Raw genomic sequence first — 23451 nt, 5'->3', positions numbered from 1 at the left:
GCCAGTCGCCGGGCGGATTTTGACAAACAACCATTCGCGCTCACATTCACACCGAGGAACAATTTGAAGTATCCCAATCAACCTGCCATGCATATTTTTTGGAATGTGGAAACCGGAGTACCCGGAGAAAACCCACGCAGGCACGAGGAGAACATGCAAAGTCCATACAGGAAAGGCCGGAGCCGTCTGCCAAGAAGCGGACCACCGTGCCGTCCCTTCTCTATCCTGTTTTTCTCAAACAAAGCTTCAGTTTGATCAAGTCCCCATTTTAGTAATCATTTTCCCCTGCTTAGAAAATAACGTGTCTTTTGTTTTCCTCTTTTTGACAGACGTTCAAGTCGCTCATTCAGCCAGCGGGTAAGTTGCTCTCGCAGCAGAGACAATTACTAACATTTAGTCCACATGCATGGAGATGTCACTTCCACGCCGCAGCATTTACGAGATATAGCGACGCGTGTTTGCGACACGTCCATGCCAGATGGCGGCCGCCTTGGGTGCAAAGTGACAGTAAGGACACCGGAGAGGGAAATCAATGCATGACTTCGTCTTTAAATATGATTTGAGATGACAAAGACACCAGCATGTTGGCGTGGCTGCGGCTTTGCGACTTTTTTTTCTTTTTCCACGCTGCATATTGCCTCTGTTTATCCCTCGTAGTCCACCGCTTGCGATAAATGTAAAATTATGTCTTTGAATCAAAGGCAAAGGCATTCGGAAAAACACGAGAGAGCTGAAACGTATGGGGGGGGGTTCTAAAATGGCCTAAATTTCATGACGTCACCGGCTGATAATTCTCAGGCATTGCAGCAATAATAAAAAAGGTTTTGATTCCGTAATCTTCACAATTTACATATTTTGCACCATAGAGACCCATTATAATTCATATTTCTGAATGCATCGTAAACCTAATGTGTAAACATGCATTTCACGCGATTTTTACGTCAATCGCTTTGTTTTCGCTTGGACAGACGTATGCATGCCACATTGTTGGGTTGAGGTCATTCCAATTGTGCAACTTTTAGGTGGTGCCAGAGGATCGCAAATGAGTTTGCCTTTTTGCAGGAGGCTTCAAACCAATGCATTTTACATGAACACGTCCGGTCGGGATTGTTAGTAGGGCTCGGTTGGGACCTCCAGACACAATTTTTTTTTTCCTTTTGCCAAAAATAAAGAATAAAAAATCCCAAAGAACTAATAAAAACTTTATATGTATGAATAGCACAGATGCCTCTGAACATTTTGAGTGTTTGAAAAAAAAAAATTTTGTATAACACAAAATACATCATACATCGAGAGGAGCCAGATGAGGTGGCTTGGGCATCTGATTCGGATGCCTCCTGAGCGCCTCCCCAGTGAGGTGTTCCGGTCATGTCCCACCGGGAGGAGACCCCGAGGAAGACCCAGGACACGCTGGAGAGACTATTTCACCCAGCTGGCCTGGGAACGTCTCGGGATCCCCCGGGGAGAGCTGGAAGAAGTAGCTAGGGAGAGGGAAGTCTGGGCTTCCCTGCTAAACCCGGCCCCGGATAAGCGGTAGATGATGGATGGATGGAAAATACATCATTACAAAAATTGTAAAATGCGTAACTTAGGGTTTTTTTTCATATGAAGGACCCAAGGGTTAAATCTGTTTTCCCAAAAGGTGGGCTTTTAGGAAGTGTGCTCAGAAACCTTTAGTCTTGTAGACTGGATTCCTGTGGACTTTCCCGTGCTTGGAAAAATGGCCCAGGTGTGAGTCTTTTGGGGTGTAGTCTTGTTTCCTAGATTAGCGGCAGCTACTTGTTGGCCAGAGTGGTTTGAAAATGTCAGTCTAAATGTACTCATGTTGCATCTACGCAGGATGTAAATGATGAAAATTGTAATTGAGAACGACTGTATGTAGCACTCACTTTTCCACAATTTTTATCAGGCGTGAATCAAACGGCGGCCGGTGACACACTTTGGCGTTTCACACGAGTCCTTCCTGTCCCCCTTTATTAAAACTGAAGCTGGTATGTTGTTTGTTTTGAACTATGCGAAATATCTATGTCCCCTCGACCAGAATAAACGGCTCTGGAGCCTGTTCCCATTTAATGCAACGTGTTCTCCTGGCGGCCCAACAACATTAGTGATGGCATTGGAAGAGTTGGAGGTGACGTGCAAAAAAAAAAGCATAAAACACCGACACCTATGACGCAACAAATACCTCTTCAATTTAGAATGCTCGTGTCTTATTTTCGCCTGCCAAACTCTCCTTGCCTTTCGAGACCCACTCACGTTTTTTTTTGCCCAATTTTGTGTTTATTTGTGCTGCTTCATTTGCTAATCACTTGCAAATCCCTACAGCAAATCTACTTCCTGTTTACATTCTTGTGACAAATAAGAGAGTGAGGTCGCAGGGTTTGTTTTGCGACACATTTTGGGGCTTTGGAATTTTACGGAGCAACGAGTGAACTAGGTTAGGAAACGGACGTTGTGTGCAAACATTCTGCTGATTCAGACGAGAGAAAACACCTCATATTATTCATTCATTCATTCATTCATTTTCCGAGCCGCTTGATCCTCACTAGGGTCGCGGGGGGTGCTGGAGCCTATCCCAGCTGTCTTCGGGCAGTAGGCGGGGGACACCCTGAATCGGTTGCCAGCCAATCGCAGGGCACACAGAAACTAACAACCATTCGCACACACACTCACACCTAGGGACAATTTAGAGTGTTCAATCAGCCTGCCACGCATGTCTTTGGAACGTGGGAGGAAACCGGAGCACCCGGAGAAAACCCACGCAGGCCCGGGGAGAACACGCAAACTCCACACAGGGAGGCCGGAGCTGGAATCGAACCCGGTACCTCTGCACTGTGAAGCCGACGTGCTAACCACTGGAGTACCGGGCCGCCCCTCATATTATTATCAAAATTAATTTGTTTTCTTCAGTTCACAGTTTCCTAAGGCCAAAAATTACGTGGTGGGTAGCAGATTTCATATCTTTATAGTCATGGTAGCTTTGTTTGGGGTCTTGAAAGAGGCACGGCATTTATTTGTGTGGAGACCTAAATTTGGGAGCCCACAAGATTAAATCAAGTTGGTTGTATGATTAGGGTTAAATAATTGAGCATGACATGCCGTTTTGAAACACTTCTGATACTCAATTTGAATGAATATCAAGTTTTATAAAGGATCGTCGGAGATAGGCACTCAGAAATAACGACAAGACACTTCTGGCTACCAACAATAGGCACTTTATTGGTCCCACACAGAAATGATAACACAGTTCAAACAAGTTGTATGAAGCTAAAGAACTCTTACCGTATGCCATTAGGGTGGAGAGCCAACACCCTCAGCAGAGTGAGCTTCAATACGAGCTGGGCGTTCGTACGTTAACCCACAGCGGACTCTGCTGAGGAGCATCGCTCCCCTCCTTTTATCCTCTAAAGTGTGTGCATCGGGAGGGGTGAGTGGCCATTCTCACTGTTTGTTGTGTAATCAAGTGGCATTGATCACAATCAAGTTTTGACAATTCAAGCAAAGCAGACTATGAAATCGTCAAAGCAGGCTAAATAGTTTATCTCTGAAGTCGTCAAAGCGGGCTCCAGAGTCCATCTCTGAAGTTGCTTAGGCAAGCAAGTCACCAAGTCATACAATCATCTCAAAGCAGTTTTTCACTGAAAAGATATACATTGATTAAAGAAAACATCACAAAATATCTTAATATACCACATGCAGAATATATGCACTGGGTAAATGTTAGCGGTTCACAATTAAATCAACACAAGCCCCGTGCGTGCGTTCGTGCGTGTGTGCGTGTGTGCCAGGAGTCACAAAAAGGTCCTGGCTATTTCTCATGCCGGATCATTTGTGCTGAGTCCACAATTTCCACGTTGCCTCAGTCACTATGTTCTTAAAACGCCGAGCTATCAATAGCAACTTCCCACCGTTGAGGTGTCGAACGTGTCAGCACATTTTGGAAAAATATCGCCAAGATTACTTTGCTATTGTTATTGTCGATATACGTCTTCTTTTTATAGCCGTAATTAAACAGAAGGCAGCTCTTCTCCCTTTCCTCAAGGCCAACATTTACTTTTGTCTCCTCTTTTTACCCGGTGACGGATAGTCTTCATTAAGCACTCAAAAAGGCAACCATGACAACTTGAGTGTGTGTGCGGAATGTCGTGTGACTTTGCTTTTCAGCACTTTATGTCCTCCTCCGCTCTTTTTCAAGTTCACGCCCCTTCGAGAAGTTCATTTCAAGTGCGTTTATCTTTCATATGAAGCCCTCTCGTCACCTCGGCTGGATATTTGCTGCACAAGCAAAACAATTCAGTGGGTGTGGTAAAGAAGCAAATATGCCGAATGGGAAAACGGATACGAATTCCTTTTTACGTTTCTACATAAAAGTACATTTCAGTCTTGACTTGTTTACTTTCAGTAAAGGAGTAGAATCAGTTCATCAATATTTTCCAGAGACATTTTTTCCACAAGTTACGAGACCCGGGCTTCAAGGAGGACTTAACAATGTCAAATTGTGAGCAAGATTTGAACGTAGCCTGAGTTCACTGACCCTTCGCCCCTTCAAGTCTCTGAGCAAAGCAGACCACTCATTAACGTGTAGAAGTGGTCACACAGAACACGTATGCAGCTTCAACAAAATGGCAGTGCTACCAAAACTAAGCTAGCATTAGCACTGTAAACAAGCCAACGCCAGGCACAGCTGCCATGCTGATAGCATGACTTATTTGAACATAGCTGTACAAAAACAATAAATGTTATGTTTTTTTTTAAAATATACAATCATTTAAAAATCAAAGCGAGGTGCCAAACCTACACGACGTCAATCAAAGCTGCTGTTAATTCACTTCAATATAGCATCCACGGGGGTCCCTTGGCTCTCCTTCTCTTTGCCGGTCTTATGTGGATATTCCACCAACGTTTCAGCAAAGCTAATGAGGCCCACATGATCAATATCTCCAGTCTGCCTTCTGTCACAGATCATATTTATCAAGTGCTACTCTCAAGTCATAATGAGAGTATTAACAAATACGACAAAGAGGGATTTTTGCGTGTGTGTGTGTGTGTGTGTGTGTGTGTGTGTGTGTGTGTGTGTAAAAGTGGTCCCCACAAATCACATAAACCGGTCTGTGTGTGTGTGTGTGTGTTTAATGTGGACGTCCTGTATAAAGACAGAATGTGAGTACTTTTGCCACATCTGTTGCCACTGCATTGCGGGATTAGTTCAAAGGGAGGAGATGTCAGTCACTATCAGGCCTGAAAAAAAGTGCAGCTCTCTGCGCCGGAGGCCAGGGGGCAGCAGAGGAGGAAGGGCGGCGCTCTGAATAAAATGAGATGGAAGTCCGAAGGGATTTGGCTTGCCCTTTTTGCCTGCGCTCCGCCCCGGTGTTATTAGTATTGGAAGGATTCCCACGCCTCCTCTTTGAGCTTGCCGCTCTGCAGACAGTTTGACTTTGAATAGATATTCAAATGGTTTGGGAGCATCATTTGTGGTATATTGATGGAATACTTATCTGGTCTGATCATTGGCAGAATAAAATTCCGATCACTGATTAATCATCCAAAATTCATTACAATTATATGTCTTGAATGAAAAAAAAAACCTTTTTTTTTTTTTGGTCCCTTAATGCTGACAACAACAACAGAAGAACAGTTGCCTCTTTTTCAATATAATTATACATTTTTTAGGGGGGGGGGCTGGGGATTACTGTACTCTTTAATAAGGCACCTGGCGCTCCCTATTCACCTAACTGTGCTGATGTTGTGCCGCCTCACAGGCTCCCTGCAGCAGCACAGCTAATAACGTTTGAGGGCGATTCAGGAGTCGGCGATACGGAAACGGCAAAGCAAAGCTCTGGGGACATCCCCGAAGGTACGCAACGCAATGACTTTGTCAACGGGGAAGTATTGCCGGTGAAAGCCGCTGTAGATTAAAGGCCAAGCTCGCCTCGGGATTCCGGCTCATTCCGATATTTGGATTGGATTCGCTAAACTGCCGCTCGGCTAGACTGCGGTGGGCGACGTCGCGATGACACGGGCAGCGGGTGAGCCAGATCCGAAGAGGCAGCAGCACCATGGGTTCATCTCGCACTTTATTGATTTCTACAAAGAGAAATAGGTAGCAATCTCTATGGAGCTACGTAATCCGCTGCGAACACTTGATGCCCATACGGGCATGTGACCAGTCTGACGACTCCGTCGTGAGGATCAATAGGAAAACCTTTCAATGCAAGCAAACTACAAAAAAAAAAAAAAAGTTGGACATGGGAGGAATTCATTACAAATTGATATTTTTATGACCGTCTAATTTGATTTCAGATCTTGTCACCAGTGTGTGTACAATATTGCTCTTCTGTTGCCAGGATCGTACTAAAAATCAATCTTTTAACGATTATTGTTGCATTTCTCCACCAGCCTCACATGAAGTTGAAGCTGACGTCATCTATGACGACGTCCCGTGCGAAGAGCCCCTCTCTCCTGATGAAGGTGTGTAAAAGATGTGCCGAGAGTCCACATCGGACCTTATGTGGGATGTCGGTTTGGACGAACTCTGTGCGTGTATTCTGTAGATATGCTCTACGAGGACATCCAGCGGGACTCCTGCGGTCCATCTGTTGCAGGCAACGGGTGGAGCTCCAGCGAGTTCGAGAGCTATGACGAGCAGTCGGATAACGAGACCAAAATGCCCGCACGCAGCAAGGTAAAGACATCTCCACCCCGTGCGTCGATTGGTGAAACTAGTTTCAGGGGCAGATTTTTTTTCCCCCCTACTTTCTAAGATGAGTGATATTTTTGGGGTGAGGTGGGGGTGGGGTTGTATTCTGAACCTCTAAAAACCAACCATATGGTGAGTTTTTGGCAATTTAAAACGGCCATGTCCAAAGTCCGGCCCGGGGGCCAAATCCGGCCCGCAGTCGAATTTCATCCGGCCCTCGGCCCCTGTCATAAAATCAGTGCCGTCTGGCCCGCAGGTTGGTTGACTGAGGTCTCGTCGACTGGTGAGTGATGTTTCATAGAGTACTGCTTCCCTCTAGTGGCTAAATGAGTAATAGCATTCACTAAATGAGTAATAGCATTTAGACACTAGAGGGCAGTATCACTCTACGAGACATCACTCACGAGTTAACAAGACATCACTCCGTGTTTATATTGACTGATTTGTCATATTTCAAATGATCCTTGTAGTTGTGGATATGTGTATTGCTTGTTCATTTCCCTGTTGTTCGAGTCAAAGGTTTTGTGACTATTGAAAAGTCATGGTGATACATTTTATGTTTCAAATCAATCAATTTGCACTCAGGAGACTTCTGTTTAAGAAAAAGTCAAGTGAATAAGCAGTTACATGTGATATACCTGTTTGAAATGAACCAAAAGAAATTCTTAAGATTGTTGAAATTAAAATAAAAATGGAAATGTGAAACAGACTGGCTTACTAAAATTTGTTGAACAATATTGTTGTTCAATGTAAAGAATGTCAGCCAAGGTCGGCCCCCCCGACATTTTACCACATAAAATCTGGCCCCCTTGGCAAAAAGTTTGGACACCCCTGATTTAAAACCTCTGCCGCAACTCGATCTACTCATCAGTACCTCTTTCATCCACTGGATGGCGCTGTGGGCACATCTCAGCATTGGGCCTGTGTAATCCCTCTAAATATGAGCGAGTTATGCTGAGCCTAATAGACATTTTTTTACCCACCTGCGGGCATGTGTTGTTATTCAAGGGAAGCTCAATTGATGGCAGCGCGAAGCGGGGAAGCAAAGCTTGATTTTATGTGGACACAGATGCACTTGCTCAGGTAATTAGAGCACAGAGGCCGTTGGGAAAGGCTTTGCACTTTTCAGTCTGCCGAGCAAGAGGAGCAGACTACAAGAAGGGATGTCGCAGTAATTACTGAGGAAACATTAACTATTAGGTTTTGTAGTTCCAAAACACTTTGCCTTTCATTAGTTTCACTCGATTAACTTTTTTTTTCTGCTTTCTAAATGTGGAAGTTGCCAATTTTTTTTTTTTTTTTTGCATTCTTTTTCCCACACTTGACCTTTTTGACTGCCAGCCGGTCTCATAAATCACACTCCCCTGAAAAACTACTCCACGCTTTCACTTATTACTCATTATTCTGACTCGCGTTTTTCTGTAGCTTTGATCATTTGTCTCGCTGCCGCCCTCCCTCGTTCTCTTTTTTTCCCCATTGCCTCCCACTGTTTTCGCTTAACGCTGGCTTCCTCCCCCCCCCATGCTTCACCTGTAGCTGTCCCCCGAAGTGCGGCGGCTGAGAGAGCGCTGCGCCAGGACCAAGCGTGAGCTGGCTATGAAGCTGTCTGGCAAGCACAACTATGACATAAAGGTATCTTAAAAATGTGTTTACATGTTTGCCAACAAGCTCAGCTGTCTCTCGGCCATCCTAACCTTTTCCTGGATGCCTTTGTGGCCTACACATTCCTGGTGTCGTAACGATCGAATAATGCATATTTTAAGGTAAAATGTGTGCTTATTTTGAAGCAAATACTGTATGTATTTTAATCCGTATCCGGGCCAACTCTAATCTAAAATGTCGTGAGAAAAACTGAATGGGTAACACAAATGAAGTGCTAGCTTTTTCAGAAATCATGGCTACCATTCCAAGTGTTAGTCATATGTGTAATGATTTTAAAGGCACAATTATCTGAAAAAGCTCGTCCCTGAATTTTAATCTTGCTAATTTGCTCAGCATAACCAGCTCTAATTAGGTACTTGTATTACAATTCCCCGAGCTACATAGGTCCTCCAAACCCATAGTGGGCAGCATATCCCAGCAGCTCCTATATTTGGTTGTTCTACTTCTTCCTTTCATAACTTTGCTGCTGTGAATCGCGAATTTCTCCATTGCGAGACTAATCAAGGGTTTCTTATCTTATCTTATATTACGAGTAAGCCAATGTGAACAAACGAAAACTGTCATGTGTTCAGCAGGAAGTCCACCCAAAAGTTAGTTGATAATGGAACTGGGACAACATCACCTCGTCAAGAAGGAAGCGGTACTGCTAGATAAGACACAATACAATACAATACAATACATGCTGATTTCTATAGCGCTTTCACAACAGCGGCAGCTGTAACAAAGCGCTTTACAAAACAGTTAACATAAAGTAAAATAATAAACACAACACATAACATAAAACACGGACAGTCGTACAGTCCTAACCACTTTTCCGTCACACGCTTTTTGTTGTTTGAAGCAGTTTGAGATGAAAGAGGAGAGAATCAAAGTGTCCTTTAACCACACGTTCACGTTCACACGTTAACACGTTCACTATTTAGTAATCATTTGCTTTGAAGCTCACAAACTGCATCTATAGTCAAACTCAATAGGGAGTCGCTAACTCTTTAATCCCACATTCATAGGTACCCAATTTATCACAAAGTTGTGCTGTCGGAATAATTAAAAGCTTTGAGAGCATCTGAAGTATGATTAAATAATTAGCCGCTAGCTCTTTAAACTTCATTAGGGCAATGTTTTACCCTGAAAATTATGTATTGTATGAAGGGAAAACAACGTTAGTGTGGAACTAGACTTGTGTTGACAGCCGCCCTTTTCAAAAATCTAGCAGACCAGCTAAGAATGTGGCCAAAGAAGAAGAGCCGCTAGCACTTTATTTCCACATCCATAGAGTGAAGACCATAGTACATGAAAGTTAAGTTGTATGAAGAAGAACAGCTTGACTTGCCTTAACAGCACTCAGATTGTGTGTGTGTGTGTGTGTTGGGACGGGCAGAGCGCACCTCTTCCCTTAATTTCCAAATGCAGCCTATGTTCTATTCCCAAACCAATCAGGAGCTTGTGCTTGAACTCCTAGAATTTCAAAAGTTTGGACCAGGCTAGCTCAGGGCAGAATACGGTGATAAAAGTTGATGTCCAGCTATCCTAATTTCCTGAGCATGACAAGCTATATATAATGGAATGCGCCAACATTTCACTATTCAAAGTGCTTCTGTCAGATGAGTTTAACTGCAAACAAGAATAGCTTGTTAAAATTAGCGCCTGATCTGGAAAAGCTAGGTTTGTGCACGCTGTTTGTACCATGAATGCTCGCTTGCTTAGCAATTGAAGTGTCTCATGAGCTTTTAAATTTTTTTTTTTTAAGACCATGGTTATTTCGCTCTGATGTCAGTATATCATTTTCTTTAAAAAAAAAAAAAAAGCAAACAAAAAATAACAACTAATGCTAACTTCAACACATGTCTATAGCATTCACTTAGCATTCTTGCTGCTGGAGGCTGTAAATTTCCCCAGTGTGGGACGAATAAAGGATATCTTATCTTATCTTATCTTATGAATACAGTCGATATATGAGACTTGCCTACCCATGCTGTTGAACCTTTTAGATATGAAAGTTGCACCCTTGAATGTTTTGTTTTTTGTTTTTCTTTTGTGTGTGCACATTTAGTTCCCTAACCGCTAACGTTCTTTCAATGAATGACCTATTTTCCCCGGCATACCATCTAAAAATATGACAATGATGTGATGCGGCAGTGTATTCTGCGCCACACGTGGCGTCTGGTTACGGCTCTCAGGGGGTGGACTCTGAGGACGCATTCAGCCACAAACACAACAGCTCTCCCAGCGCCGCCATCATCTCATTCACCGGTCTGATTAGGACTCTCGGGGAAGCCGCAGATGGCGAGATTCCCACCGTGATCATGTCCTGTCAGTAGACTGTGGAGCCAATGACGGAGCTTTGATGCCCTCCTCCCCTTGCACCCTCAACTAGGTGCAGCAGCTCATGAAGGCGGCCAGAAGCAACACCAAGGATGGACTTGAAAAAACCAGAATGGCCGTCATGCGCAAAGTCTCCTTCCTTCACCGGAAAGACACCATTGGTAACCGACTCTAATGTCTTTATTTGATCTTTAGGCTAAGCCGTTTGGCTCTTGGGGGGGCAACGAAGGGTGCGGACCGAGGACAGAACCCTGGGGAACACCAGATTGTATTGTCCTGTTATCGTTCGAGTTCTAAGGACAGCAAATCAGAGTATTTAATGCCGTCCTTTATTTGAGCTTCTGTTTCTAATCTGTAACACACAGTTCATTCAACTTGATTCTTTTACTTCACAATCCCTCCCCGTTTCTTCTGGTGTTCCCCAGGGTTCTGTTTTAGCCCTATAGCCTAACTGGGGCTCTGGGCTTCAACCTGCGCTTTGATCTGACGCCACTATTTTTTCCCCGAGGAATCTTTAGTAACTCTCTACATGTCATGTCTTAAGTTTGAAAAGGTGGTTAATTTCCTAAAATGTTTCTTAGTTTATTAGATTGCACAGATACCCCTAATAAATTATGGCCTGCAGGAGGTTTCGGTTTGGTCCAATTGTTATCTGTGTGTGTGTGTGTGTGTGTGTTGCGCGCATGTTTACGTTTGCATTTGTGTGCTCTTTGGGAACAGAGGAAGAGGATGATGCAGGCTATCTGGATGTGGTGATATCGGACGTGACTCATCCGCCGCCGCAGCTGAGCGCCATGCCGGAGGGCCTGACCAGCCACCAGGTTGTGATTTTTAAACTTCCGTCCTAAACTTCCTTTCCACTACACGATGATGTATGGTCACATCCATCTTATCCGCTCGGAGCGTCACCGAAGCCTGTTTTCTATGCAGGTTGTCAGGCGGCACATTCTCGGTTCCATCATCCAGAGCGAGCGCAGCTACCTGGAGTCCCTCCGGAGGATCCTGCAGGTGAGCCGAGGCCCCCTCTCCACGGCCTCATGCAACGGAAATGTGTCATGTGATTAATGGGATCGCTCCTCTTGCCGCATATTCGTCTTTACTGCCACCTTGAAGAGTAGAAATGAACAGCACGGAGGCTAGATGTAATCCAGGACTTAAAAAAAAAAAACTAACAACAAAAAAGATGCACCTATTCACCCAATGGGCACATGCACCCAGTATTAATGCAATTTCTCATTCATTCATTCATTCATCTTCCGAACCGCTTGATCCTCACTAGGGTCGCGGGGGGTGCTGGAGCCTATCCCAGCTGTCTCCGGGCAGTAGGCGGGGGACACCCTGAATCGGTTGCCAGCCAATCGCAGGGCACACAGAGACAAACAACCATTCGCACTCACACTCACACCTAGGGACAATTTAGAGTGTTCAATCGGCCTGCCATGCATGTTTTTGGAATGTGGGAGGAAACCGGAGCACCCGGAGAAAACCCACGCAGGCCCGGGGAGAACATGCAAACTCCACACAGGGAGGTCGGAGCTGGAATCGAACCCGGTACCTCTGCACTGTGAAGCCGACGTGCTAACCACTGGACTACCGGGCCGCCCGCAATTTCTCCTCACTTGTTATTAATTATAATTGTCACCTTGCGCAATGGGAATGAACAGAAAACTAGAAGTAATACACAGAATCAAATTTTAAAAAGTCCACGACACACTTGATCACCCGGCGGGCATATGCGCTCGTGTCCTACAACTAATGCCATCGCTCCTCTTGACACTTATTCATGACACCCGCCGCCTTGCACAGTAGAAATCAAACAGAAGATGATCCCGTGACAGCTTTATGACCGATTGTTAGCGCGGGACAAACAAACAACAGAACCAGATGGGACGCTTTGTGATGTGCAGATTGGTGGAAAAATGTCCGTCTTGTCACTGCGGCCAGTCGAGTGGCAAAAGGTGGCGCGTCCATAAGCCCAATTAGGCACTGAAGGTTGTGATGTTCTTCACCGCTGGATGGATTTTTGTGTGTGTGTGTGTGTGTGATTGATTGCAGAAGAAAACAAAGAAAGGGTGCACTTTGGCTCCAGTAGCCCGGTACGCATTATGTCCACTTGAAGACATGTGCCAGACGCCTGCCTTGAAGCTTTATCAACATCTCACTGAATGTGCCGAGAGGCTTTTACCTTTTACGCCTCACTCACCTTTACTTCTCAACAAGTTTGAAATCGCTTCGGTCCACTTTTTTCCTCTTATTGTGTTGGAGTCTTTGTTGATTAGAACATCTCCAACTTGATGCTTTTGTGTGCTCAATTAATGGGTCTCACACACACGCACACAAACTCACTCACAAAACAAACTACTAGAAGGTTTTATGGCAAACAGTTTTGCAGCTTGCGTGTTTCTCACATTTGCCTCACATTTATGGGGTAACATTTTTTTGTGGGAATCCCGCGGGAGTCAACTTGACCTTTAATCACGGGATTGGGACAATGTCGGATTATACAATAGGGGTAAAAAAAAAAAAAAAAAAAGGTCTGATTTGCAGCTTTTTTTAAATGAAGCTGACCTCCAGAATGGGAGCGGCACGGGAGTGGCAGTGTTGTATTTGTTCACATTTTAAAATGTAAACACTTCAAAACGCATCTCTTATTATGAATGTGCCGTTTTGACTTGACTTAAATGTTGCATATTGATCTTGATATTTTTACCTCTACTTTTAAATCGCTGAATAGTTACTAGGGCGGCCCGGTAGTCCAGTGGTTAGCACGTCGGCTTTACAGTGCAGAGGTACCGGGTTCGATTCCAGCTCTGGCCTCCCTGTGTGGAGTTTGCATGTTCTCCCCGGGGCTGCGTGGGTTTTCTCCGGGTGCTCCGATTTCCTCCCACATTCCAAAAATATGCATGGCAGGCTGATTGAACACTCTAAATTGTCCCTAGGTGTGAGTGTGAGCGTGGATGGTTGTTCGTCTCTGTGTGCCCTGCGATTGGCTGGCAACCGATTCAGGGTGTCCCCCGCCTACTGCCCGGAGACGGCTGGGATGGGCTCCAGCACCCCCCGCGACCCTAGTGAGGATCAAGCGGTACGGAAGATGAATGAATGAATGAATACTTACTGTGAGGAATCCTTAACGTGATCAGGGTCTTCGCATAGATGAGTATCATCCATCCATCCATCCATCTTCTACCGCTTATCCGGGGCCGGGTCGTGGGGGCAACAGCTTTAGCAGGGAAGCCCAGACTTCCCTCTCCCTAGCTACTTCTTCCAGCTCTCCCCGGGGGATCCCGAGGCGTTCCCAGGCCAGCTGGGTGACATAGTCTCTCCAGCGTGTCCTGGGTCTTCCTCGGGGTCTCCTCCCGGTGGGACATGCCCGGAACACCTCACCAGGGAGGCGTTCAGGAGGCATCCGAATCAGATGCCCAAGCCACCTCATCTGGCTCCTCTCGATGTGGAGGAGGAGCGGCTCGACTCGGAGCCCCTCCCGGATGACCGAGCTTCTCACCTTATCTCTAAGGGAGAGCCCGGACACCCTGCGGAGAAAACTCATTTCGGCCGCTTGTATCCGGGATCTCGTTCTTTCGGTCACGACCCATAGCTCGTGACCATAGGTGAGGGTTGGGACGTAGATCGACCGGTAAATTGAGATGAGTATCATGAGTAATTAAAACCAAACAACCTAATCATGAAAGGTAATTTCAGCAAATATATTTGGAAAGTGTGCATCAAACTGGTAGCCTTTTACATTTGCCAGTACGCAGGAAGTAGCTCTCAGTTTCAAAAAAGGTCGGTGATTCCCGGTTTAGACAATTAAAAGGTAGAACATAATATTGAATGCCTGATTGATGTCGTTTCCATGTTAGGAGTACCACCGACCTCTGCTGGAAGCCGACCCGCGCATCCTGAGCCCTCGCAAGATCCGACCCATATTCTACAGAGTCCGGGAGATCACGCATTGCCATTCCGTGTTCCAGATTGCGCTGGCATCACGCGTGGCTGAATGGGACAGCTGCGAGAAAGTCGGAGACTTGTTTGTCGCCTCGGTCAGTGTGAAAAGTGACTTTTCGTGTGCATTTTCGGAGGGGGGGGGGGGGTATTCATCGCTTTGATCTGGGTAGCGCGGTAGATCCAGTGGTTTGCATGTTTGCCGCACAGTTTTGAGCTCGGAATATCTCAGAACTGAGCATTACCTCAACCAAGGAGGATCATTCGTTTGTTTTGCGCATTCGGGAGTTTTATATCTTTCACTGCATCGTGTCAACACGATTTGACTTCTCGGCGAATAATGCAAAGACTGTCGCTTGAGTTACCCGCCAGCCAAATGAGGACAAACGGATAAAGTTTGAGCTCAGTCACTATCTGGCTGTCATATACTGCCAGTGTTGCTAACCAAAACTGAGGCACCTTCCCTGCCAATTAGAGGTCCAGTCGATTGTGCTCAGTGTGTATAGTTGTGCACATTTTTTTTTTTTGTTTTCCTTGAACCGGCGGTAATTAAAAAAAAAACAAAAACACCCCCGATAACCTCTCATAACAGAGCATTACCTGCACTGAGGTGGCTTGTTTATTTGTTTGCACTTGCAACTTTTTTTTTTTTTTTTAAATTAAACGCTTCAGACTGTTCTCTTCCATGGTTCACGTGAGCTGCAGGTAGTAGATTTAGAAAATTGGCCAGGGGAGGTCGGGGGGGGGGGGGCGGGGGTCATGCATTCTGGCTCTAAAATGGAACACATTCAGCAGGACTTTGTCATTGTGGAGCTCAGCACCCCCATTAGGTCCACTCATTATTTGTCCATCAGCGTCAAGGGTTCGACCCTCTAATTCTCTGCTGGGCATCATGTAGTGCTGCTTTATTGCTGTCCTCAGACCGAACGCCAAATGAGGCCTCGGTGGAAAAGAAAAGAAAAGAAAAGAAAAGGAAAGAAAAAGTGCTGGATGGAATCGACTTCTTTTCATACAGGGTGAAAGCGCAAGGAAAGCATTGGTGGGGAGTAACAAAGTGCAAATACTTAAGAGTATGTGATGAGATTTTTTTTTTTTAGGTATCTGTACTTTACGCGGGCGGTCCGGTAGTCCAGTGGTTAGCACGTCGGCTTCACAGTGCAGAGGTACCGGGTTCGATTCCAGCTCCGGCCTCCCTGTGTGGAGTTTGCATGTTCTCGCCGGGCCTGCGTGGGTTTTCTCCGGGTGCTCCGGTTTCCTCCCACATTCCAAAAAAAACGTGCGTGGCAGGCTGATTGAACACTCTAAATTGTCCCTAGGTGTGAGTGTGAGTGCGAATGGTTGTTCGTTTCTGTGTGCCCTGCGATTGGCTGGCAACCGATTCAGGGTGTCCCCCGCCTACTGCCCGAAGGCAGCTGGGATAGGCTCCAGCACCCCCCCGCGACCCTAGTGAGGATCAAGCGGCTCGGAAGTTGAATGAATGAATGAATGATTGTACTTTACGCAAGTACCGGTAGTTTATTTCCGTCAACTTGATTCTTTTTCTCCCACCATTTGAAAACACAGCAGTGCATTGTACTTTGTGAAAATAGTCTCCAAGCTCAAACGCTGCGGGCGGCTACATGAAAAAGATGTCACCGTTGGGAAAGTCAATCGCCGTTGAGAATATTTCCCATTCATACCCTTGTTTAAGACATTCTGGGATGTTGTCAGCTCCAAGAATGATTCTTCATGAATGTGTTGCCAGCAACTTCTGGCATTGAAAAATTCACAGTCTCATCGTGAGCCTAATGTAGCATTTTTCTTTTTTTTTGTTTTTTTTGGTCAGTTTTCCAAGTTAGCTGTATTGTTTTGAACTCTTAAACATCAACACGCAACACTTAGTTTTCTTTCTTCTTCTCTATACGCGCACAAAACGAATAAAACTCATAAATCAACGCGCCGCTTTATCTGCACTTCTGCTTGAGAGCGTGATGACTTTAGCCACCAGTAAAGACTGTTTTCTGAAACTCACTCTGAAAGCGCCCGCCATGAACTCGTGGCCAAACACTTCAGCGCAGCTCTTTTTATCGCAATCATCTCCTCGGTGTGTTTGCGCGGCGAGTAAACACCTCCTAAAGACGCTTGCTCCTCGGTGTGTTCTCAGTTCTCCAAGTCCATGGTGCTGGACGTGTACAGCGACTATGTGAACAACTTCACCAACGCCATGGCGCTCATTAAAAAGGCCTGCCTGTCCAAACCGGCCTTTCTGGAATTCCTCAAGGTGAGCTTTTCTGTTTCTGAAGGAGTTTTTTTTTCCTTCCCCCCCCCCTCAAACAAAGATGTATCATTTGTTTTCCTGTGTAGCGTTTGCAGCTGATTGTGACTCGTTGCGCCTTCCCCCCCAAGGCAGATGGCCGTTTAATAATGCATACATCTTGACTTTGTAAGGAGACAATCTAATACTTTCCACAACTTACCTTTTTATGTGCTTTATAAATGTCCCGCTCTTGTGGAAATAAGTCCTATTAGATGTAGACACATTTTATGGTTTGGGAATGTATACCCCATTTTCTCAAATAGCGGCTAGGGGCAGTTTTTACTAGGCTGCAGCAGCGGGTGTTTATTTGACACAGGTCGACGGAGAATGGTTACTTCTGTGTTACAATGGGAAATGGATTACCGCCTCACATTATTCCTTTTTTTCTGGTCCCTTTATTGCTAATTACAGTCAATAAAAGTAGTTTACTTGAAGTTGAAGCTAACAAGTTCAAGCTAAGCAAAACCACTTGTGTTACTTTTGTTCCGTCGCTTTGAACGCATTCGCCTGAATCGGAGACATGCTAACCAACAACAACAACAACAATGGAGGCCATTGGAAGGGGTGGAATGTTATTCAGCAGGAGATTGGGGGGCAGCAAAGAAAATGTAGCGTTGCAGCCAAGTGGATAGTATGGACTATATAGTAAGCAGCACGCCAAACCGAATTTAGAGAACCAATCTCGTCATCAGTGGTGACGCTGACAACAACAGTGGAGGGCAAGGTAAGAAGTACGGATGTTCAGTAGCGCTTTTTTTTTTTTTTTCGTACGCCACCACTGTTGCTAACCAAAACACAGCTCCAGTGAGATGATTCCTTAGCGTTCTGACCAAGCCGTTACAGGATATGTGGACTCTGGTTTTCTCAGTTTCCGTAACGGAAGCTCTTCCCGATTCTTGACACTAATGATGACTTTGCTAACATAGCAAGGGCTTATCTTGCCTTTTGCCGTTTCAAAAAAAAAGTGCAAAAATACTTAATTTATGAAGAGCGAACTGCGAATAGGCGGGGGCTGACTGTAGACAAAGTGTTTTTTTTACTATTGCGCCTTCCCATTCCATTTCGGCAGCTCCACCACTCTTAGTGATCCCCCGAGGAGAGCCGCGCTCAAGCTAACGGTGGTGGAGGAACATTAGCGCCTTGTAATTTCCATGGCGTCGAGTCGCATCTTTTACTGGGGTCCGCCGCTTACGTCTTCCTGTCGCCCGGCCACATGGAAGTGACGGCACGACGAATAATAACAAATCATAAACCAAGCCCCCCCACCCCCACCCCCCCGGGTGTCCAGACTCCCATTTGCCGGCTGGCGACTGTGACTCTGCTTGATGCCTCCCATAAATGATTACTGGGAGCCGGATTACTGCAGGCGCGGCTTTTTGTTTCAGCAGAGAAATTCAGGTCCTGTCCTCAGTGTTCAGTCAGGTGAAGTATATTATTGTGTGAGGCACTCCCGGGGCTTTGTCTGCCATCTTTTGTCGAGCCGCCGAGTTTGAGCATCACTGGCTTGATTAAGAAAGCGCAGTGTCCTCAATCACTGCCGCTTATGTATTTTCTATTATTCATAGCATTTTGAATGATCGAGAACCGTCTCCAGTGGTCACAAAGTCACCTGTTCATTTTTGGTTTTGTGAAAGCTTGAAATGTCGCAAGATGGTGTCCCTTCCCTGGCTAATGATAGCAGTGTCAAGGGCGTATGTTGAAGTCCCGCAGCTCAACTGTTTATGATCTTTCTTGGATGTAGGAAAGTGGTTGACTGTAGCCTGGGTTGTTAACGGAAAGTTTTCACTGCATGGCAATGTATGTTTTGGAATGAACACATTATTTATAGTTTGCTGTATATATTTTTGGTTTAAGCTATTTATATCGACAAACCGTTTCTCATGGATAGCGGGTGTTACTGCATTGATCTCACGTGGACGGCATTGACACGTTGCGGGTAATGCCATATGATTTCCAAATGATAGGACACGTTCCTCCCTAAACTTCATTCATTATCCCGTCAGTCAGCTTTCCCCTCATTCCAGAGCAGACGCATGTGCTCTTCTTCTGTTATTAATCATTCAATAAAGTGTCAAACAGCAGAGAAAAGAACAAGCACCAAGGACAGATGTCGTCAATAACCTTAATGGCCCATTATGATGTCTTCATTCACCGACAGGAACGTTACCAAACTCTGAAGTGTCTCACTCCAATTATTGCTTATCACATTTTTACCCGATTAGAGGTTAGGCCTTCACAAATTTGGCCTCGCGTCTTCACGCAGAAAGACCCCAAGTTAGCTTTTTTTTTTTCCTTTTACAGATTTTGTGTTGGAGCTCATGAGATTGTGAAAGTGATTTGACACGGGTGTCAAATTTGTGTGCAGGGATAATGTGACAATGATCCAGAGTCTCATAACAGCACAAACTGGGCTGGGCTTAGAGTCAAGCTATTTTAATTGGCTTTGAATTTTTCATTGTATGTTTAAAGCGCCATTAAAAATGGATGAAGAGATGCAATGAGACACTCTCGGTGAACACACGCGCCGAAGGTATATGCAACTTTGTCTTGTGTTGCGTTGGGAAACAAAAAAAAATCATTTAAAATACTTGGAGCATCTAACTTTGACAAATTATCACCGGCTTTTAGGTTTTCCATTCCATTCTGGGTTTTTATAAGCACCTGGAGTCCGATTTGCATGATTTCATGACTCGTCATCACCGATTAAGAAGATTTTTAGCCATAGCTTTTGAAATGCTGAGGAGCCAGGGAAGCAGGTCCTATCTTTTGAATGACAATGTTCTATTGTTGTTAACCCTGCCCCCCCCCCCCCCCCACTCCCCCCCCCCCACCCCCGCAGAAGAAGCAGGCATCCAGCTTGGACCGCATCACTCTCTACGGCCTGATGGTGAAGCCCATCCAGCGATTCCCCCAGTTCATATTGCTTCTGCAGGTATGCCCGCGTTGACTAAACCAACAGGGGTAGAACGACATCACATTTTTTTGACCAGCCAACATTACGGTGATGACGGTAAAGTCAGCGTCGACTGATCCACAATGTCATTGAGATTTTTTTGAGTCGTCATCTTGCTGTCCGCACGTTTGTTTGCCTTCAGCCTCCAAAGACAATTGCTTTTACTGCCTTATTTCAGGACATGCTGAAGAACACGCCCAAGGGCCATGTGGACCGACTGCCGCTGCAGCTCGCCCTCACCGAACTGGAGACGCTGGCCGAGAAGCTCAATGAGCAGAAGCGGGTCGCCGACCAGATTGCGGAGACCCAACAGCTGGCGCGCAGCGTCGGCGATCGTCTGCTCAGTAAGGTGACCAATCACAGAAAATACCTTTCACTACTTTTGACTGCCCTTCACACCTGCAAATGAAAAAATTATCACACGGCATTCATTTTCGATAGCACTGCTTATCAAGGTTGCTGGTGCGCTGCAGACGTTTGCTTCAATGAAGCAAACATGATTTTGACAGTATATCATAGTGAGGACGACACAAAGATGACTTTAAAAACTACTGTAATTGACTTTTTCCAAAGACAAATAGATGCCTGTATGTATTGCTATATTGTTAGTCTACATGTATTGCCACACCTCTTGTGTCAAAATATGCCATTCATTAGCCCATCTGTGCCATTTTGCAAGATGTGTAAGTATTATTATTCATTTCATTCATTCATTCATCTTCCGAGCCGCTTGATCCTCACTAGGGTCGCGGGGGGTGCTGGAGCCTATCCCAGCTGTCTTCGGGCAGTAGGCGGGGGACACCCTGAATCGGATGCCAGCCAATCGCAGGGCACACAGAAACAAACAACCATTCACACTCGCACTCACACCTAGGGACAATTTAGAGTGTTCAATCAGCCTGCCACGCATGTTTTTGGAATGTGGGAGGAAACTGGAGCACCCGGAGAAAACACACGCAGGCTCGGGGAGAACATGCAAACTCCACACAGGGAGGCCGGAGCTGGAATCGAACCCGCTACCTCTGCACTGTGAAGCCGACGTGCTAACCACTGGACTACCGGGCCGCCCAAGTATTATTAAGTGATTTTTTTTTTAAATTCGCAATTCTCTTTGCTTTATTTTTAATTGGACAGCAAATTTAAAAAGTAGTCGCATAAAACAAAAATACACATTTTAGCACATTTGAAAACTCAAAATGATCAATAAGGGCGGCCCGGTAGTCCAGTGGTTAGCACGTCGGCTTCACAGTGCAGAGGTACCGGGTTCGATTCCAGCTCCGGCCTCCCTGTGTGGAGTTTGGATGTTCTCCCCGGGTCCGCGTGGGTTTTCTCCGGGTGCTCTGGTTTCCTCCCACGTTCCAAAAACGTGCGTGGCAGGCTGATTGAACACTCTAAATTGTCCCTAGGTGTGAGTGTGAGCGTGAATGGTTGTTCGTCTCTGTGTGCCCTGCGATTGGCTGGCAACCGATTCAGGGTGTCCCCCGCCTACTGCCCGGAGACAGCTGGGATCGGCTCCAGCACCCCCCGCGACCCTAGTGAGGATCAAGCAGTTCGGAAGATGAATGAATGAAAAAAAAAGATCAATAATTAAAACTGATTGTTTGTCTACATGCACCCTATCTGCAATTGACATGCGGACCAGTCCAGGGTGCACTCTACTTATCTTGCCAATAGTCAGCTAGGATAGACTCCAATTATCCCACAAGCCGAATGAGGATTAAAACTGCAAGAAAAAAGATATATTAGAGAATTTATCTGAATGTTTTGGAATTGTGCTGCTGCCCTGGAGGAGTTGTCCCGTCACGTTGTTCCCCTACAAGCTAATACTTGAGCACTCAGTTTTGCTTTGAGATGCAATTTATCAGCAATCAGCTCCAGACAGTTGCCAGAATTCAAATCATCGCCGCTGATCTCTAGCGGGGAGGTGTTTTTTAAAAATTTTGATAAACTCCTGAAAATTAGTCTCCATTAGCAACCCGAAATGAGGTCTCGCAGCCGATCTTGTCAACAAATGCTGCACTGTATAAAAAGAATTAGACGCTAAATGAAACATTTAATTGGAAACTGTGAAGAGCGTTCTCTTTTTACGCCCCCCCCCCCTCCCCCCATCCTATGAAACACCTCAACAATCCAACCCCCTGGCTACTTCCTCCTCCCAGTCACCCGATGCATTCCGAGCCTACAAGATGAGCTGATCGGGCCGATCCACTTTTATTCCTCGTACCCAATTCACTGAAGTGACACTGCAGAAAGGGAGACTGCCTCTTCTTCTATTGCCCCTATAACTGTCCAATGAAATATTCATTCTTTGCCTCACCCCGTCTATGCTGGCCACATGGAACTGATAACAGTCAGTGTGAATGCAAAACCCCCACCACACACACACACATTCACGCATACACACACACCTATAAATGCGACACAAAGCTCTTTGTGCCCTGTTTCTGACGGCTTTAAGAATACGGTTTTACAGCAAGGAAATCATTAAAGCACCAAGCTTTATGGGCTCTCGGGCCTGAGGCGAACCGCCGGGTAGACATTGCGGGAGGAGGGACGTCCTCCCAAGATGCTTCCCCGCAATGCCGAGGCGTCGTTTTCACCATACAAACGTCACATCATGAAAAGCTTGACATCCATATTTGAATGAACACTCTACTGCTTGTAACATTTAGTCGCTGTGGTGTTATAACTCTTTCAGCAATGGATGTTTGACCGCCACGTAGAGCCAATATAACAATATTCAGGCATATTTTCTTGTTCTGTAGAACATAAAATGCAAATGCAATAAAGATGAGCAATTGCATGTAAATGGTTCGTCAATGCAATGCTAATTAACTGAGGTCATAATGGTATTTATAGTGCAGGTAGAACTAATCTCAATGTACATTAATGGACTACAGCCACGTTAGGTATGTCAAACGTAGGTGGCCAAAACATGACTAATTCAAAATTAAGCGACACAAACAATCTTGCCTTTTTAACTGATGTGCTGCTTTTAATATTGTGATATGACGGCGACCATATTGAGGCAATTATAATATCGCGGTTATCATTACATCCCAAATGTGCAAAACCTGTTTTGATAACTTGTCATAATGTGGATGAGGGGACTTATCCGCACGCCAAATAATTTGCCTATTTTACGAACCGGCATAGTGCTTGTATTGCGAAAAAAAAAAGAAGAAGCTTGAAATCCGAATTTGAATTACCTCTTCGCCGCTAGCAGCATTGAGAGACCAGTTTCAGATCGACGCTTAGAGCATAAAAGCCGACTGACGTATTGATTTTAGACACTCATAAAAGGAGCAGGACAAAGAGATAAAAAAAAGCTTCCTCTTGAATGAAACTCTTATTGGGTGCTAAAATTGTATGAAATGTTTATAAAATGTAGCAAACCTGATATTCAGCTAACTATGTGTATTACACATCGATTTAAAAAGTAATCAAGCCTGCGCCTTCAGTGTAACTCACTGTATAGAGAGTATCGTTGAAGTTGACAAAATCTCCATTCCCTTCTCTCTGAGGTTTTCATAGAGTCATCGTCTTTGTTCATAAAGCAAACATGTATGCTCAGTCGAT

The 23451-nt window shown here is 45.2% G+C and overlaps 1 protein-coding gene across 6 annotated transcripts in view; it reads left to right on the top strand.

The window, feature by feature from the left end:
- arhgef10la (Rho guanine nucleotide exchange factor (GEF) 10-like a) overlaps positions 1–23451 on the top strand; it is a 103467-nt gene that overhangs the window by 12463 nt on the left and 67553 nt on the right. For 3 of the 6 annotated variants that reach the window (XM_052076951.1, XM_052076950.1, XM_052076952.1), the window contains exons 3-14: positions 330–357; positions 5760–5854; positions 6397–6468; positions 6552–6682; positions 8234–8329; positions 10734–10842; positions 11402–11502; positions 11612–11689; positions 14542–14721; positions 16767–16883; positions 19759–19851; positions 20051–20221. In XM_052076951.1, coding sequence (XP_051932911.1) covers positions 330–357; positions 5760–5854; positions 6397–6468; positions 6552–6682; positions 8234–8329; positions 10734–10842; positions 11402–11502; positions 11612–11689; positions 14542–14721; positions 16767–16883; positions 19759–19851; positions 20051–20221 — 1271 coding nt within the window. Of the gene's footprint in view, positions 1–329; positions 358–1630; positions 1730–5759; positions 5855–6396; positions 6469–6551; positions 6683–8233; positions 8330–10733; positions 10843–11401; positions 11503–11611; positions 11690–14541; positions 14722–16766; positions 16884–19758; positions 19852–20050; positions 20222–23451 lie in introns of those variants that run through there. The other 3 variants (XM_052076954.1, XM_052076955.1, XM_052076953.1) reach the window with 3 other exon arrangements.

Source organism: Hippocampus zosterae, chromosome 9 (assembly GCF_025434085.1).
Source record: "Hippocampus zosterae strain Florida chromosome 9, ASM2543408v3, whole genome shotgun sequence".
Lineage (NCBI taxonomy): Eukaryota > Metazoa > Chordata > Actinopteri > Syngnathiformes > Syngnathidae > Hippocampus > Hippocampus zosterae.
This window is presented reverse-complemented; position numbering and strand designations above follow the sequence as displayed.